Source organism: Mobula hypostoma, chromosome 19 (genome assembly GCF_963921235.1).
Source record: "Mobula hypostoma chromosome 19, sMobHyp1.1, whole genome shotgun sequence".
Lineage (NCBI taxonomy): Eukaryota > Metazoa > Chordata > Chondrichthyes > Myliobatiformes > Myliobatidae > Mobula > Mobula hypostoma.
In genome coordinates this window covers 38,652,665-38,669,506 of record NC_086115.1, presented here as the reverse complement: position 1 = coordinate 38,669,506, position 16,842 = coordinate 38,652,665, and the positions used below count along the sequence as shown (strand labels likewise).

The following is a 16,842-nucleotide window of genomic DNA, read 5'->3' as shown; positions in this document are numbered from 1 at the left end:
AAATTGTTCAACTGAGATGGATTGGACATACAATATAGAACAACACCCTGAATTTACCCCTTCCCAGAATTAGACACATGGATATTTTTGGTTAAACTAACTTAATTTACTTTATACAACATGACGCAATAATCATGCATATTAAAATATATGCGTGGATTAAATTTTACAGAGTATACCTTTGCCAATAATAAATCAGAACTCTCAGTGCCAAGAGGTTTGTATTACCTAAAACCTTCTGAGTAAAGACAAATCTGTTATATTGCACAACACAAAAAGGTACATGAAAAAAATAATAGTACTTACTATTATTTAGTGCCACAAGATTATCTGTTCCAGGGTGAGGAAAATTAAGGCCCAAGCGTCCTGTAAAATAAAACAGCTCCTGAGATTCAGAAACATATATTCCCTAAATTATTTAAGTTATTGTTCTTCTCACTAAGCCTTTGAAAGACATTAGTTCGAGACCAAGAAGCACGTCAGTTATCTTGACAGCATCCAATAAAAATTAAGTTGAAAAATAGGTGGTAAATATTAATTAAGTCAAAGAACCTATATCATCATAATCCAAAACCTCTGGTACGACAAACCAAAACCCGCTTTAAAAAAAAATACCCAATATTAAAGCAATTATATATACATGGTCTCTAAAGAGAGACATTACTGCACATCACTTTAATGATGATATGATAAAATGTTTGGATAATAGTACATCTAACTTACAATGCAAAATATTCACTTATCATCTTACAGCCATTTTAAAGACTACTAGAATTGCAAAAAAACACAAACTCAAAGTTCTAAAGACGTCTCTATTAGCTAAGCAGCCAGAAATAAAATTGAGAGTCACAGAGTAAACAGAACAAATTATAGTTTACAAAACATGATTTACAAAATTGTCTGTTTCAAAATCTATTGATAATGCACATGCAGATTGTAGAGCACATCAAATGAAGGAAATTGAGTTGCTACTTTGTGCAGGTAATACGAGATCAGTATGCAAATATTCCTGCACTAACTTAAAAACCTTCAGCTTTATTGTCTATGGTTCAGTGACAGATTGTTCTTTGCTTTGGGCAAACAAAAAAATTGCATCATGAACCCATAGAAATAATGATCACAGGGTGAAGCAGACAACCTCAATTTTGTGTGCTGAGAGTTTCAATGATATGGCAATGGGATTAACTTGGCAAACTTGCATTGCTCTCCCCTACATAGAACTGTTTGCTTTTCCAGATGGAATTTCAAATTTGCAAAAAGCATGATAGTTTGCAGCCCAAGCTATAATGTTACAGTTGACTTCAGTTGACTAAATGGCAGTCCATTTTGAATCCTTCACAATAATCCATTCCTTGTCACCATCACCTTGAATCCAAATAGCCTTCTTGATACACATTAATTAAAGATGTGCCAGTATATTTTAAAATCAACTATCTTGACCACTGTTCAAAAGTTTATTCCATTAAAATTGTATTTGATGCTGAATTATTTGTAATCAGCCAATGCTACTCTCTCTCTCTCCCCCATTTCCTGGAATTTTATCCCAAATGCATTCTTCCTGCTGCATCTTTTGAATAAGCTGCCATAATTCATCATCATGATGTGCTGTATCATATTATATGGGTGATCATGTCCTCATGACCATGATTGTTCTTGGCAAATTTTTCTCCAAATTTTGCCTTCTCCTGGGCGGTGTCTTTACAAGGTGGGTGACCCCAGCCATTATCAATATTCTTTAGATATTGCTTGGTTGGCATCAGTGGTCACAAAACCAGGACTTGTGACATCCACCATCTACAACCATCTACCACTTTCTCCCATGGCTTCACATGACCCTGACCGGGGGCTAAGTTGGCATTTTGTAAATCTTCCATCCTTGGACTCAATTTACACCGCACACTGTCGGAGCAGTGCTGCCAGGATAACCAAGGACATGACCCACCCAGCCAACACACTTTTCATCCCTCTTCCCTCTGGGAGAAGGCTCAGGAGCTTGAAGACTCGTACGGCCAGGTTTGGGAACAGCTTCTTTCCAACTGTGATAAGACTGCTGAATGGATCCTGACCCGGATCTGGGCCGTACCCTCCAAATATCCAGACCTGCCTCTCGGTTTTCTTTGCACTACCTTACTTTCCATTTTCCTATTTTCTATTTATGATTTATAATTTAAATTTATAATATTTACTATTTTTAATATTTAATATTTGTAATCCAGGGAGCGGGAAGCGCAGAATCAAATATCGCTGTGATGATTGTACGTTCTAGTATGAATTGTTTGGTGCCAATAAAGTACAAAGTATTACACCTTATCCAAGTGTGACCTGCGGGCTAGTGGAGGGAAGGAGAACCTTAAACCTCCTTTGGAAGAGACGTATCTCCGCCCCACCACCCATAAAATGCCAGAGAGCTCATTTTGATTGACTAAGCTTTCATCCACATCGTTTAATTGTCCCACTATTGCTCAACATCAATTACTTCATTTTCCTCTCTCTCTCTCTCTCCATCTGCAAAAAGGTTTGAGACATTAAGTGTTAGAAGTGCAGTTAATGAAAGAAGGTTGTCACAACTATGTATAGAAAAATAAACACAAATAGCTCCCACTTCTGCTTTGTGCACATTCATTGATTTGGTGAGAGTTAGGTACAAAGGTGTGATAACTTTTGTGATCAAATTACCCCAGATTAAGGATGGAAAACCTTAGATGTCTGGTATGAACAAATGTTGTAAGAGAAAAAAAAGTGAATTTAATTCTTACTGCAAAAGACTCCTTGAAGAGAATTCAAGGATATTGAATAATAGTGTCACTCACCCAGTTGAGGAATCAGTGGGGAATTTAAACATTATTAACTGTTCTGGAGGTGAACTTGTATGTAAAGCAGCAAATTATATAAGATGGCTATTTTCCAGATCCACTTCTTAGCATTCACAAAGATCATCAGTTTAAGTTACGGGGTACATACATATTTAAAGAAAATATATCCTATACCATTTTAGAAAGAGCTTTATGTATTCATTGTGTCTGGGAGAGAAAAATATTATCAACATTTTATGTCTGTATAAATCTTATTTTACGATTGTCCCATATTTGAGCAACACACACAAAATGCAGGAGGATCTCAGCAAGTTAGGCATCATCTCTGTAGGGAAAAGGATTGTCAATGTTTTGGGTTGAGGCCCTTCATTGGGAGTGGAAATGAGGTGAGCAGAAGCCAGAATAAAAGGTGGGGAGACGGGGTGGAGCACAAGCTCAGGTTGGGGGGGACAGAGGGAGGGAGATGGGTGAGGGAAGGGAATGCTGTGAAAAGCTAGAAGGTGACAGGTGAAGGGGCAAAGGGCAAAAAGAGGAATCTGACGTGAGAGGACAGTAGACATTAGAATGAAGGGGAGATGGGAAACCAGAGGGAGGTAATGGCCATGTTATGAGGGTGGGGTAGAAAAGGGGAGAGGGGGCCACAGGAATGAAGGAAAACAAGAGGGGTGGTGGATGAAAATCGAGGGGAATGATTATCAGAAGTTAGAGAAAGCATGTTGATGACTGTTCAATTGCTTGCATTATGAGAAGATTAAGCTTCTCTTTGACTGGAAGAATAAATTCAAATGCTACCCTCTAACCATTAATTGTTGCACACTGAAAGGAGGACCAACAGAGACCAAAGCTCAAGACTATCACTTTAGCCTCCACATCAGAAGGCTCAGCAGACTTGAACACACCATCAAAGATAGATGATTATGGAGGAAGGTTCTAAGGTCAACCCACTTCCCTTATATTCTCACAAGTGGCTATAAAGAATCTCATGACATTATTCTGAAAGTCATCATCTGGCTAATTATAATCCTTCAGACAACACATTGCAGCATTTTATCTCTTTCCTATTTATGGGACTTAGTGTTGTGCAAATTGCCTTTCACACTTCCCATCATTACAGGAATACTTTTCAAAAGTACTTAGCTTCACAGTCAGTTACGGGAAACATGTTTTCGAATGCCCTGAATAAGTGCAATTTATGTATTTAGAGGTGTAGCATGGAACAGGCTCTTCCAACACGCCGTGTCACCCAGCAACTCATCTATTTTGCACTAGCCTAAAAACAGGACAATTTACAATGGCCAATTAACCTACTAACCAGTAGGTCTTCTGCACTGTGGGAGGAAACTAGAGCACTCAGAGGAAACCTGTGTGGTCATGGGTAGACCGTACAAACTCCTCATAGACGGCACTGGAATTTAACTCAGAACTCCAACACCCATCGCGTTAATTATATTACTGTTATCTTTTTGACCCTGGGGAAATTTTTAACAAGAGTTACAAGTGAAGGAAGAGCAATCCACAATACCAACTGTTAGATGTGTCAAAAACCCAGCATTGGGGAGAAGGATTTAAATGCACCAAAGGCCAACCTGCGATGCCAGCTGTGTAATGTTGGTCAGAGAGAGAAACTGTTGCACAATGTCCGCATGGTAATGATAGGTAGCTACCCAGAAGGGAGCAGGTAATCCTGAGGGGTGCCTTTAAAAGGTCAATGAACACTAAAAATTAGACATATGAATGGGACTCTAACTGCATCTGAGGACAGTGTTGGAAGCACTAGGGTTGGCTACAGTGAAGTGCACAGATACATTTGAGGGGATGCTAGACAAGCATGACAGAGAGCAGGATTTAGAGGGCTGTCAAATTTATATACTCAAATGGAGCATAGAAGCCAGAAAGGAATAGTTAGGCCAAATGGCCTGATTTTGCATAGTACAAACTATGTCGAAGCAAGAGCTGACAAAAATATGGATGGAACTTTCAGCTATATTTTTTTAAAGCTTCTTTCTTTTGTAAAATGCTTCCTTATAGAAAACAACAATTTCATCTCCACCCCCCCCCCAATCCTTGTATTAATTCAAATCATTTTTTTGTCCTCCAAGTAATGTTATAGTGAAAGATGCAAACCTCCAATGTATGGGTTCATTAACCCACCCCCCCCCACCCGCACACACTGAAGTCAATCAGAAATCCCAAGCCTGTCGTTAGTCAAGAAATCTATGATTCCAATTTAAAACACTAAAAATTAAGATGTGATTATTTTTAATCATCTAAAATCCACACACATCTTTTAGATACGATCATTTTTAAACCTCTGAATCTAACACACATAGTTTCAATGTGGTAATTTTAATACCACTGAATTTGACACATATCAAAGCAACTATGGAACTAGTGGCAGTCGGTGTACTTTCCCCAAAACAGCAATGCTTTTCACTAACTCCATTCAGTGGTTCGCACAATAAATTGTAGTGTTTAAACTGCAGAAATTCTTTCTAAAGTAATTGTTAGTGAACCTCCCCCCCAGAATATATAAATGCAATCTAGTAAATCTGAATAATTGAACCATTCCACCTTTATTCTTTCAATGGCATTTCACTCAATCACATAATTTCTACCGTTTTATATTTAGCATTGCTCAAAGGACCTTTAAACAGTGTTGGCAACACATGTGTCAGCCTTCTGTCAATATTTTTTTTAAGAAAGACAGCAGCAAAGACAAATTTTAACTGGTAACCATTTACAATTGCAGCTTGAGCAACAAACTGATTTCATCAGAGGGATAGATAGGGCAGTTGTTTGTTAACTTGAGTTTTACCAACAAATACCTTATTTAACTAAGTTTTCCCAAAATGAAGTGCCATTTTCTAAAAACTGAATGCAAACTGCATGTATCAAGTCAATTATATTCAGTGAAAATTGTGAACTTCATCAACTACAGCAGTTAACTTTTGCAATGTTCAAAATTACTTAAATAAAGGAGTTTCAATTCTTGTTGCAGTTATTCTGCCCGCAAAATAATTGTTTTTTATGAACTGCATACCAAAAATAATCATAAAAACCTTGCATATTTTGTACTTATTACAACAAACTCCATTTTTAACTTTGAAAAGTGGTGGTAAATAGATTTGTAGACAATAGACAGTAGGTGCCGGAGTAGGCCATTCAGCCCTTCGAGCCAGCACCGCCATTCACTGTGATCACGGCTGATCATCCACAATCAGTATCCAGTTCCTGCCTTATCCCCATAACCTTTGATTCCGCTATCCTTAAGAGCTCTATCCATCTCTTTCTTGAAAGCATCCAGAGACTTGGCCTCCACAGACTTCTGGGGCAGAGCATTCCATACATCCACCACTCTCTGGGTGAAAAAGTTTTTCCTCAACTCCGTTCTAAATGGCCTACCCCTTATTCTTAAACTGTGGCCTCTGGATCTGGACTCGCCCATCAGCGGGAACATGCTTCCTGCCTCCAGCGTGTCCAATCCCTTAATAATCTTATATGTTTCAATAAGATCCCCTCTCAGCCTTCTATATTCCAGAGTATACACAAGCCCAGTCACTCCAATTTAATCAGATTTTGGCAGGAAAGTAATTGGAAAAGAAAAATAGCTTGTTTTCACACATTGGCTTTCAAGAACTCTGATTCCTCAAGAACTTCATACTAAATTCCCTGATGAAGAGTTGAGAAAAAATTCTTGTATTTACCAGCTAAACTAATAGGATAGTTAATGGAGTAATAGAAAAGTATTGGTTAAGTGCAAAAGCAGAAATAATACCGTGTTATTCCTAAAATGCTTTAAAAGTTATCCAAGAATTAAACTGAATTTTAAAAGAATTTGCAGCTGAAAACTGGCTTACATTAGTTTCTTTTATAAAACTCATTGAAATTTAAAACCAGAAATTTAAGAGTTAATGTATGGAGAGGGAGGGAATTTTACAAAACTTGCAAAAAGAAAGTGAACCTCAGGGTCGCATATGGTGACATATACGCACTTTGTTAATAAATTTCCTTTGAGCTTTGAAATTTTTAAAAAAGCATGATAGTTTTGATATATGAACAAAAATGTTAATAACTCTCTTAACCAAGCATTTTATCAAAACAGAGGCACTGTTTTACAAAGATACATATGGATTAACTTGGAATAAATTAGCAGATATGAAGGTTTTTATGAAGTTTACTCTAAAAAAAACAGCTGCAAAATCTTCCCCATTTGGCAGTTGGAAACAGAAAAGGAATGTGGAATATTGAACAATGGCAAATCATTTAGATTAATAACACACATACAACATGCAAAACCAAAGTGTCGCTTAAACTTTATATAGTGTCCATATCATAAGTAAGAAATTTGCTAACCTGCAAAATGATTCCTCCACATTATGTCAGCAATAGTCATTGGTGGGCCACTGGGGGCATAGTGTTTACCTTTCATTGGTTCGTGGTCACTTCTCATAATATCCATTAAGGAATTCTCCAAAGAGTGCAAGTTAAATGCATCATAGGGCCGATTCCGGTCCTGTAATTGAAGAGAGAGAGAGAGACTGTTGGAAGAGCTTCATATCAAATAGTTTCCAATACATCGCTGAATCATGACAGTCAGGGAAACCTACTGTGGTATTTTTGAGAGGTTGCAGAACATCAATGGACCTTTTACTGTTTTAGAGTTGCTTACAATGCTGTTGACAACTTCTGAACCTCCCATGACAAATGATTTCATTTTCCTCTAAGAGTTATCCAAACATAGGTTTAACAATTTTCGTTATTCAGCTGGAACCCAACAACTAGCTTTACTCCAATGCTTCTAAGATTTTGTTTTGCAGTTGAGCAGACCTGAAGGAAGGTACTTAGCCATTCAACATGAAAAAGATGCATGATTTAATCCTTCATTTTCATTGGCTGTTTATTATGCCCATAGAAAGGACTGGACTGAAATAAAATAAACAGAAGTAAAAGAGCATGTCCTTCCTCTCCTCCCCCTCCTCCCCCCACCTTCTTTGCCTGACTTCTCAGCTTTCTTTCCAGTGCTGATGAAGGGTCTTGGCCCAAAATATCGACTGTTTACTCTTTCTTATAGATGCTGCCTGGCCTGCTGAGTTCCTCCAGCTTTTGAGTGTGTTGCTTTGGATTTCCAGCATCAGCAGACGTTCTTGTGTTTGTAGAAGAGCATGTTAACTAGCTATAAAACTTTATACTATGAACCAAAGCAGCCCAAGAGTCAGCTTTATCTTTACCTATCAAGTATTCTTGCATATTTTCACTTTAAGATATTTTAATTTAATCATTTTCTATTTGTATTCAAGGTTGGCGAGAAAGGACCATCCACTCTTCCAAATGAATGGTATTCATTAGTTACAGATGCATTAAAAACTGGAATTCCGAGAAGTGTAAAAGTAATGCTATTCATTATGACAAAACAGAAAACTCTACAAGAACATTTTTCTGGATATTGGTTCTATTTGGAAAGGTCTCATTTTCCTACAATTGGGTTATCTTATCAAGTGAGAAACCAGTACTTAAAAATATCACCCAGTCAGTTCAACTGAAATGGAAGAACTGGTGGTTTTCGAGAAAACTAATGATCTAGCAGCTTCACATTTTAAGAAATGCTTACAGAATCAGTCTTCCTTGGATTCATTTCCAATTTGCTTTGCTGAAGATATGTTGCAAAAGGAATCAAGTCTTAAAACACAGACCTTGTGTAATAGATAGATAGATATATTTTATTAATCCCGAGGGAAATTTGGTTTTGCACCAACCAAGAATAGAGTGTAAGTATAGCAATACAAAAAACCCCAACAGTCAAACAACAAAATGTAAAACTATGCCAGATGGAAAATAAGTCCAGGACCAGTCTATTGGCTCAGGGTGTCTGACCCTCCACGGGAGGAGCTGCACGTTCGATGGCCACAGGCAGGAACGACCTCCCGTGCCGCCAAGTGTTGTATCACAGTGGAATGAAGTATCAACTGGTTTTAACATATTACCCAAACAATTTGCAAGCATCTCTCTTTGATCATATCCAAATTATTTCCATGAATAATAAATGAGAAAATCCGCAGATGCTGGAAATCCCAGCAACAATCACAAAATGCTGGAGGAACTCAGCAGGCCAGGCAGCATCTATGGAGAAAAGTACAGTTGATGCTTCGGGCCGAGACCCTATGACAGAACCGGAGACTAGAGGCCTCCTGAGTTCCTCCAGTATTCTGTCCGTATTGTTTCCATGAATAATAATCCATTTTAGTTTACCTGTCAGAGCATATTTCTAATATGTTCCCACTAAATCAAAATGATGAATTAGATTCCAAGTGCTATTTTAAAGGTAAGTTTATGCAAATACATTTATAAGTAAGACAGCAGTATCACAGACACAAATTAATGAGGAGTTCATCTATCTCTGACCACTGTGAAGACCAAGTAAATTAACAGTTAAATGAAGGACAGTGCAAGATTCCTCAGTTCCGATTTCTGTACTTATTCATTTCTTTAAGAGCTTTTTCTGGTCCCAAATCTGTGCCACAAATATTTTGCAGTGAAAATAGAATAACCAGATAAACTTCCTCTTGGTGACCAAGGGCATGGAAACTTATATGGCCTGATCTTGCTGGCCCAACCCTCCCGCTCAGAGCTGGTGATCGTGGTAGCCTCCACCACCACCACAACAACACCCCATTCTTACTTTACCAGGAAGTGGAAAGCAGAGCCAAGCCAATTCCACTTCATATCAGACATTCAGAACCATTTAAAAGCCATTTAAAATTTAAAAGCAAAACATCTTTAAAATAGAAAAGATTAAGATAACTAAAAAAGCATTTATAAATATTAAAGTAGAAACAAAATATTTAAGAACCAGCCTCCTACTTCTCTACAACCTCCAATGCTATCTAGATTGAACCACTAAGCAGGGTAGTACTGGGGAATGCCAAGAAGACTGGACTCAGCAGCTGTATCCCCAGACTACTGCATTTATCAATGCCTACACTGAATCTGGGACTAGCCACTGTTTGAACAGCTAAATGCCAGTGGTTGTGTTTGGAACCACCAGCAAAAGCCAGCACGATCTGGTGCAATAATTAGCATAGAGAGCAAGTTGAATACAAAGGAAGGAGAAGCATTTATGCAGTGATCGTCTCACCATCTTGGATGTCCCAGTCTTTTTGCAATTAATGAACAGTTTTTCTAGTACCCACCATTGCCTTTACATTCATAGTCTGCACGGATGAACAGTTCTTGCCACATGAAACCACCTGAAAACCATTCAGAAGTGCAGCTTCTGAAACATTTAACAAAAAGGTATCACATATACCTTCGCTCATCACAACTCTAAACTAATTCCACAACCTACAGACGCAATTTCAAGGACTCCACAACTCATGTCCTCAGTATTATTTTTCCTTTGCACAATATGTCTTCTTTTACACATTGGTTGTTTTTCATAAAGTCTATTAACATTTCTTTATTTTCCTGCAAAATACCAGCAAAAAAATGAATCTTAAAGGAGCATATGGTAACATATACATATTTTGATGTTAAATTGACTTTGACATTGAATGTAGTAATTGAAATTCTCCATGCAAATAAAATGTCTAATAATCTGAAGCAGCCTTTCAAAGCATTAGAAATGTCTTATCATTCTTTCATTTTTTTGTTTAAAAACACAAGTTTTTATCTGAAACAATAATGCAAAAATTAATCTTAGAGTGAAAGTAGCTGCCAATAAAAGGAACCCTCACTTGCTGCCCTCTGATTCCCCTTGCCCCCTCTCAAGCATATAAATTGGAAGTTAAATTAAATTCTTCTCAAACAATCTGATGAAGCAAGCCATTAACTTACACCAAGCCTTACTACTCTGAACATTGTGGAAACAAGTTACAAAATACACTTAGAATGTTTTTTTTTCTAAAAGGAACAAGGATGTTACTGAACCTACTGGACTTTGTTTCTAAGTCAAACAATTATTGTTTATCCAACGTACTGTTAAACCGCATCTTTACTCAGGTGCAGCTACTAGTTTTTCCATATTATGTGAAAACATGAACTGCAACTTGCCGGGAAGTGCTGGCAATCCTTTAGCAAGCTGCTGGTGTTTACCCTTATAAATGCCAGGGAAGTTCAGGACCCCTGCCCAAGGTTCCTGCCTGCTCTGTATTGGGGATTTTCTAACCAGACATCTAGATTTGGTTTCCCCATGGGGCCCCACATCATGCTGTTAAATAACTGCAATGTCCCAGCAGTCATGCTGGGCAAGCTGTCCCGTTGAACCTGTCTCCAGTGAAATCAGCCATAGGATCGGTAACATACACAAGATGCTGTAGGAACTCAGCAGGTCGGCCAGCATCTATAGAAATTAATTTACAGTCGATGTTTTGGGCCGAGACCCTTCTTCACGACTCAAAAGAAAGGGGGAAGATGCCAGAATAAAAAGGTGAGGGGAGGGTAAGGAGGACATGCTGGAACTAGAGAGGTGAAGCCAGGTGGGTGGGAAAGGTAAAGGTCTGGAGAGGAAGGAATCTGTTAGGAGAGGAGAGTGGACCATACGAGAAAGAGGAGGAGGAGGGGACCCAGGGGAGGTGAGAAGATGTAAGAGACCATAATGGGGAATAGAAGAAAAGAGGAAGGGATGGGAATTTTTTTTTAAACAGAAGGAGAAATCGATGTTCGTGCCATCAGGTTGGAGGCTACCCAGATGGAATACTGTACAAGGTGTTGCTCCTCCACCCTGAAGGTGGCCTTGTCATGGGACAAGAGAAGGCCAAGGACCAAACTGTCAGAATGGGAATGGGAATCAGGATTAAAATGTTTTACCACTGGGAAGTTCCATTTTTGGTGCATGTAGTGAAAGTTTTCAACAAAGCTTCCCCCCCCCCCACCCCTCCAACTTACATTGGGTCCCACCAATGTAGAGGAGGCCGCATCAGGAGAACTGGGTACAGTAGACGACCGCAACTGATTTGCAGGTGAAGTGTTCCTCACCTGGAAGGACTGCTTGGGGTCCTGAATGAAGGAGGAGGAGGTAAACAGGCAAATGTAGTACTTATGGGGATAAGCGCTGCATAGGAGATTAGTGGGGAGGAACAGTTAGGTCAAGGGAATCATGGAGGAGCGATCCCGGTGGAAAGCGGAGAGTAGGGGTTGAGGTAAAGATGTATTTGGTGGTAGGACCACTTTGGAGATGGGGAAAATTGCAGAGGATGATGCGTTGGATGCGGAAGCTCATGGGGTTGTAGGCAAGGACAAGAGAAATCCTATCACTGTTAAGGTGGCAGGAAGATAGGGTGAGAACAGATGCCTGAGGACTGCAATGGTGGAGGAAAGGAAACTCCATTCTTTAAAGGAGGAAGACATCTCTGATGTCATGGAAAGGAAAGCCACACCCTAAGAACTGATGCAGTGGAGGTGAAGGAACTGAGAAAGGGGAATAGCAGTTTTACAGGAGACAGGGTGGGAAGAGACATAGTCAAGATAGCCGCAGGAATTGGTTGTTTTATAAAAGATATCGGTAGACAGCTTGTCTCCAGAGATGGAGGCAGAGAGATCAAAAAAAGGGAGGAAGATGTCAGAAATGCACCAAGTAAATTTAAGGGCAAGGTGGGAGTTGGAGGCAAAGTTGATAAAATTGACGAGCTCAGCATGGGTGCATGAAGCAGCACCAATGCAGTCATCAATGTAGTGAAGGAAGAGTTGGGGAGCATTACCGGAGAAGGCTTAGAACGTGGACAACGAAAAGGCAGGCATAGCTGGGGTTCATGCAGCTGCCCATGGCTACCCCCCTGAGTTCGGAGAAAGTGGGAGGAGCTGGAGGAGGAATTGTTGAGCATGAGAACCAATCCTGACAGATGGAGGAGGGTGGTTAGTATCAGCTAGTTCACGCCATTAAAAGCTGTGAAGGAGGGTTAATTATTAGTAAATCAAACATTTTGTTTTAACTGAGTTTCTTTGAAAACTTGTAATAGATTGAGCTTTATAGAACATCGAATAGTACAGCACAGTACAGGCCCTTCAGCCCACAATGTTGTGCCGACCCTCAAACCCTGCCTCCCATATAAGCCCCCACCTTAAATTCCTCCATATACCTGTCTAGTAGTCTCTTAAACTTCACTTGTGTATCTGCCTCCACCACTGACTCAGGCAGTGCATTCCACGCACCAACCACTCTGAGTAAAAAACCTTTCTCTAATATCCCCCTTGAACTTCCCACCCCTTACCTTAAAGCCATGTCCTCTTGTATTGAGCAGTGGTGCCCTGGGGAAGAGGCACTGGCTATCCACTCTATCTATTCCTCTTATTATCTTGTACACCTCTATCATGTCTCCTCTCATCCTCCTTCTCTCCAAAGAGTAAAGCCCTAGTTCCCTTAATCTCTGATCATAATGCATACTCTTTAAACCAGGCAGCACCCTGGTAAATCTCCTCTGTACCCTTTCCAACGCTTCCACATCCTTCCTATAGTGAGGCGACCAGAACTGGACACAGTACTCCAAGTGTGGCCTAGCCAGAGTTTTATAGAGCTGCATCATTACATCGCAACTCTTAAACTCTATCCCTCAACTTATGAAAGCTAACATCCCATAAGTTTTCTTAACTACCCTATCCACCTATGTGGCAACTTTCAGGGATCTGTGGACATATACCCCCAGATCCCTCTGCTCCTCCACACCACCAAGTATCCTGCCATTTACTTTGTACTGTGCTTTGGAGTTTGTCCTTCCAAAGTGTACCACCTCACATTTTTCCGGGTTGAACTCCATCTGCCACTTCTGCATCCTATCAATGTCTCTCTGCAATCTTTGACAATCCTCTACACTATCTACAACACCACCAACCTTTGTGTCATCTGCAAACTTGCCAACCCACCCTTCTACCCCCACATCCAGGTCGTTAATAAAAATCACGAAAAGTAGAGGTCCCAGAACTGATCCTTGTGGGACACGACTAGTCACAACCCTCCAATCTGAATGTACTCCCTCCACCACCACCCTCTGCCTTCTGCAGGCAAGCCAATTCTGAATCCACTTGACCAAACTTCCCTGGATCCCATGCCTTCTGACTTTCTGAATTTTATAGAATGAATTTATTCATAATTAGATTTTTTTCTAATGTCGTTTTCAATACTTCTGACCATCAGGTGTATGTAAAGTCCCTGGCAGCTGCAACAAAGAGCATGGGTTTGTTTGAAGTCAGGTGTTCTTCTACCACTCCATAGGCGGAGCTTGTCCCGGCCTGCGCACGTAACAGCAATAACATTGTGCTGGGTACCAAGAGCTCAGACTGCGGATAGCTTCGGAGAACAAGTCAGCCATTGGCAGATCCGGGAAAGATCAGATTCGTTCTTACTTGCAGAGAAGCAGCAAACATGGGTGCCTGCTGCTGGCGGCAGCCCCATCTCAGAGATTACATTCTGAACTGCGGTTTCACAACTGAACTGCAAATTACTTTTTAATCCCAAAGAAAAGGAAGCAAGCAGAAAAAGGCAAGACAGAAGGAGACGATGGCAAACACAAAGAGAAAATAATGAGAACACCTGCCGTTTCAGGACTTGGAATTACTGTTCAATTAACAACTGTTTATTCACCTGTTGCTGCTAAGAGAAACATTAATTGCAGTTTTATTTGCTTTTGTATTCTCTTCCTGTAAGAATCAAATTAAAAACACAACTTGCTTTCTCTGGGGAGATCACACATATGACCTTCTCTTTTCCCCTTGCCATCCTACCATGCAGAATACTGATACTCATACCGCCAACCCCAATCTGCATTGATCTGAACCATAATTCAGCCAATATCTGGGAATTTTAAATCCTCAAAATTCCATGCCACACATAATCTGCTGGAGGAGCCAGTGACAGAGATAAGCAATACTCTGCCTCAAGGATAGTTATTATACTGTCCCAGAAACTCAGCAATCTCCCATCCTGCAGAGTCTGGACCCAAATTTTACATTCCCAGATGCCCGCGCTGGCTTTGCCAACCTTATTTTTAATGGTGCCATGCCACTAAGTTCACAAACATAATTTGACACCAGCTCAGTATTCCTCCATTATTTCTAAGCAACACCTATCTCCACCTTCTGTAGAACACTGGGATGCTTGAACCTTCTGCTTCCCACTAACCCCACAGAAGTCCACCTCTGGTTCTGGATATCAACATTTCTGCAATGTTCCTATATCCAACATGAACTCTATCTCAGAAGCAACTAAGTATGACACGTGCCAAACATGCAAGTCATTGGCCCCTGGTAAATTATTGCACAATATGCTTATTGTTGTGAAACAGTGCAATGACTAGCTTGCTCTAAACAATGCTAGGAGTAATTTGGATTATCAAATACCACAGCCTGTGTCGTAACACTTTCTTTTGTTATGCTTGAGTCCAGATTTATTCCAGTTGATTGGTTGAAAATCATTTTGCAGTCATTCATAATTAACCTAATCAAGCGATTAGCACAAGTAGCCATACCGTAGAACACAGAAGAACATAGAACAGTACAGCACCATACAGACCCTTGGCCCTACCATATTATGCCAGCCTTGTAACCTACTAACCCTTACCTCTAAAAGTCCTCCATTTTTCTTATATCCATGTGCCTATTTAATAATCGAAAATATCCCTAATGTATCTGCCTCTACCACCACCCTTGGTAGTGCATGTACCTACCACTCTTTGTGCAAAAAAACTTATTTCTTACATTACCCCTATACTTTCCTCCAAACACCTTCAAATTAATCTCCCTTGCACAAGCTATTTCCACCCTTGAAAAAGTCTCTGATTGTCTACTTAATCTATACCTCGTATCATCTTGTACACCTCTATCAAGTCACATCTCGTTCTCCTTCATTACAAAGAGAAAAGTTCTGGCTTGCTCAACCCATCCTCAGAAAACATGCTCTCCAATCCAGGCAGCATCCTGGTAAATCTCTCTTACACCCTTTCCAAAGCTTCCACGTCCTTCCTATAAAGAGGCAACCAGAGTCGAGCACAATACCCCAAATGTGGTCTAACTAGAACCTTATAGAGCTGCAACATCACTTCGTGGCTCCTGACCTCAATCCCCCGACTAATGAAGGCCATCACACCATACGCCTTCTTACCCACCCTGTCAACTTGCATGGAACTTTGAGGGATCCACTTATGCAGGGCCCCAAGATCCCTGTGTTCTTCTACACTGCTAAGAACTCTGCCGTTAACCTTGTATTCTGCCTTCATGTTCGCCTCCCAAAGTGGGCCACTTCACACTTTTCTGGAATGAACTCCATCTGCCACCCACCTAATTTTGTTCATTTATGGTCGATCAACAGAACGGGTACACAAGATGAATTCCTCCATCAATAACTATTAGGAACTAACACACAGTTTTACAGCACTGCAGTCATTTTGGTTCTGTTCTCATTTATTCTGTATCTCAATTAAATACATAATTTTTTAAAACTCAGTTAAATGGTAGTTTAAAAACGTAAACACTAGGAATTCTGCAGACGCTGGAAATTCAAGCAACACACAACACTTCGCCCGAAATGTCGACTGTACCTCTTCCTAGAGATGCTGCCTGGCCTGCTGCGTTCACCAGCAACTTTGATGTGTGTTGCTTAAATGGGAGTTTGCCTTTTTTACATAGCTTTTTAACTATTTCCATGAAACTTCGGTTAATTGGGTCAAAATGTACTGGTCCCAATGTGTCCCAGTTAACGAGAATCCACTGTATTTGCACAAGGAAGATTGTTTTGCTCCATGTAGTAATTCCTGTACTCCTTGTTTTTTCAGGTATGTAAAATAGTTTATTGCTATTTGTTCTCATGAAGAGACTTAGATATAAGTTCATCCCCCCTTTATATAGATTTGATAAATGTTTGAAAAAAAGATAAAGGGAAATCTTGCAATATATAGACATATGGTATAAGGGGTTCTGCCCATGTGGGTAGCAAGCAAGAATTAATCTCAACATTGCAATGTTGACATAATTGGGTGCCGTATTAAACATTAATTTTGGGCCTGTTATCTCAGGCTTCCCTTCCAAGATAAAAATGGCAAATACATGA

At 39.9% G+C, this 16,842-nt stretch overlaps 1 protein-coding gene across 4 annotated transcripts in view; it reads right to left on the bottom strand.

The window, feature by feature from the left end:
- The window catches only part of cpeb3 (cytoplasmic polyadenylation element binding protein 3), a 114,146-nt gene that overhangs the window by 77,227 nt on the left and 20,077 nt on the right, over positions 1 to 16,842 (bottom strand). For all 4 annotated transcript variants that reach the window (XM_063071726.1, XM_063071728.1, XM_063071725.1 and 1 more), the window contains exons 3-4: positions 7,167 to 7,326; positions 307 to 366 (exon numbers count right to left, since the gene is read on the bottom strand). In XM_063071726.1, coding sequence (XP_062927796.1) covers positions 307 to 366; positions 7,167 to 7,326 — 220 coding nt within the window. The remainder of the gene's footprint in view (positions 1 to 306; positions 367 to 7,166; positions 7,327 to 16,842) is intronic.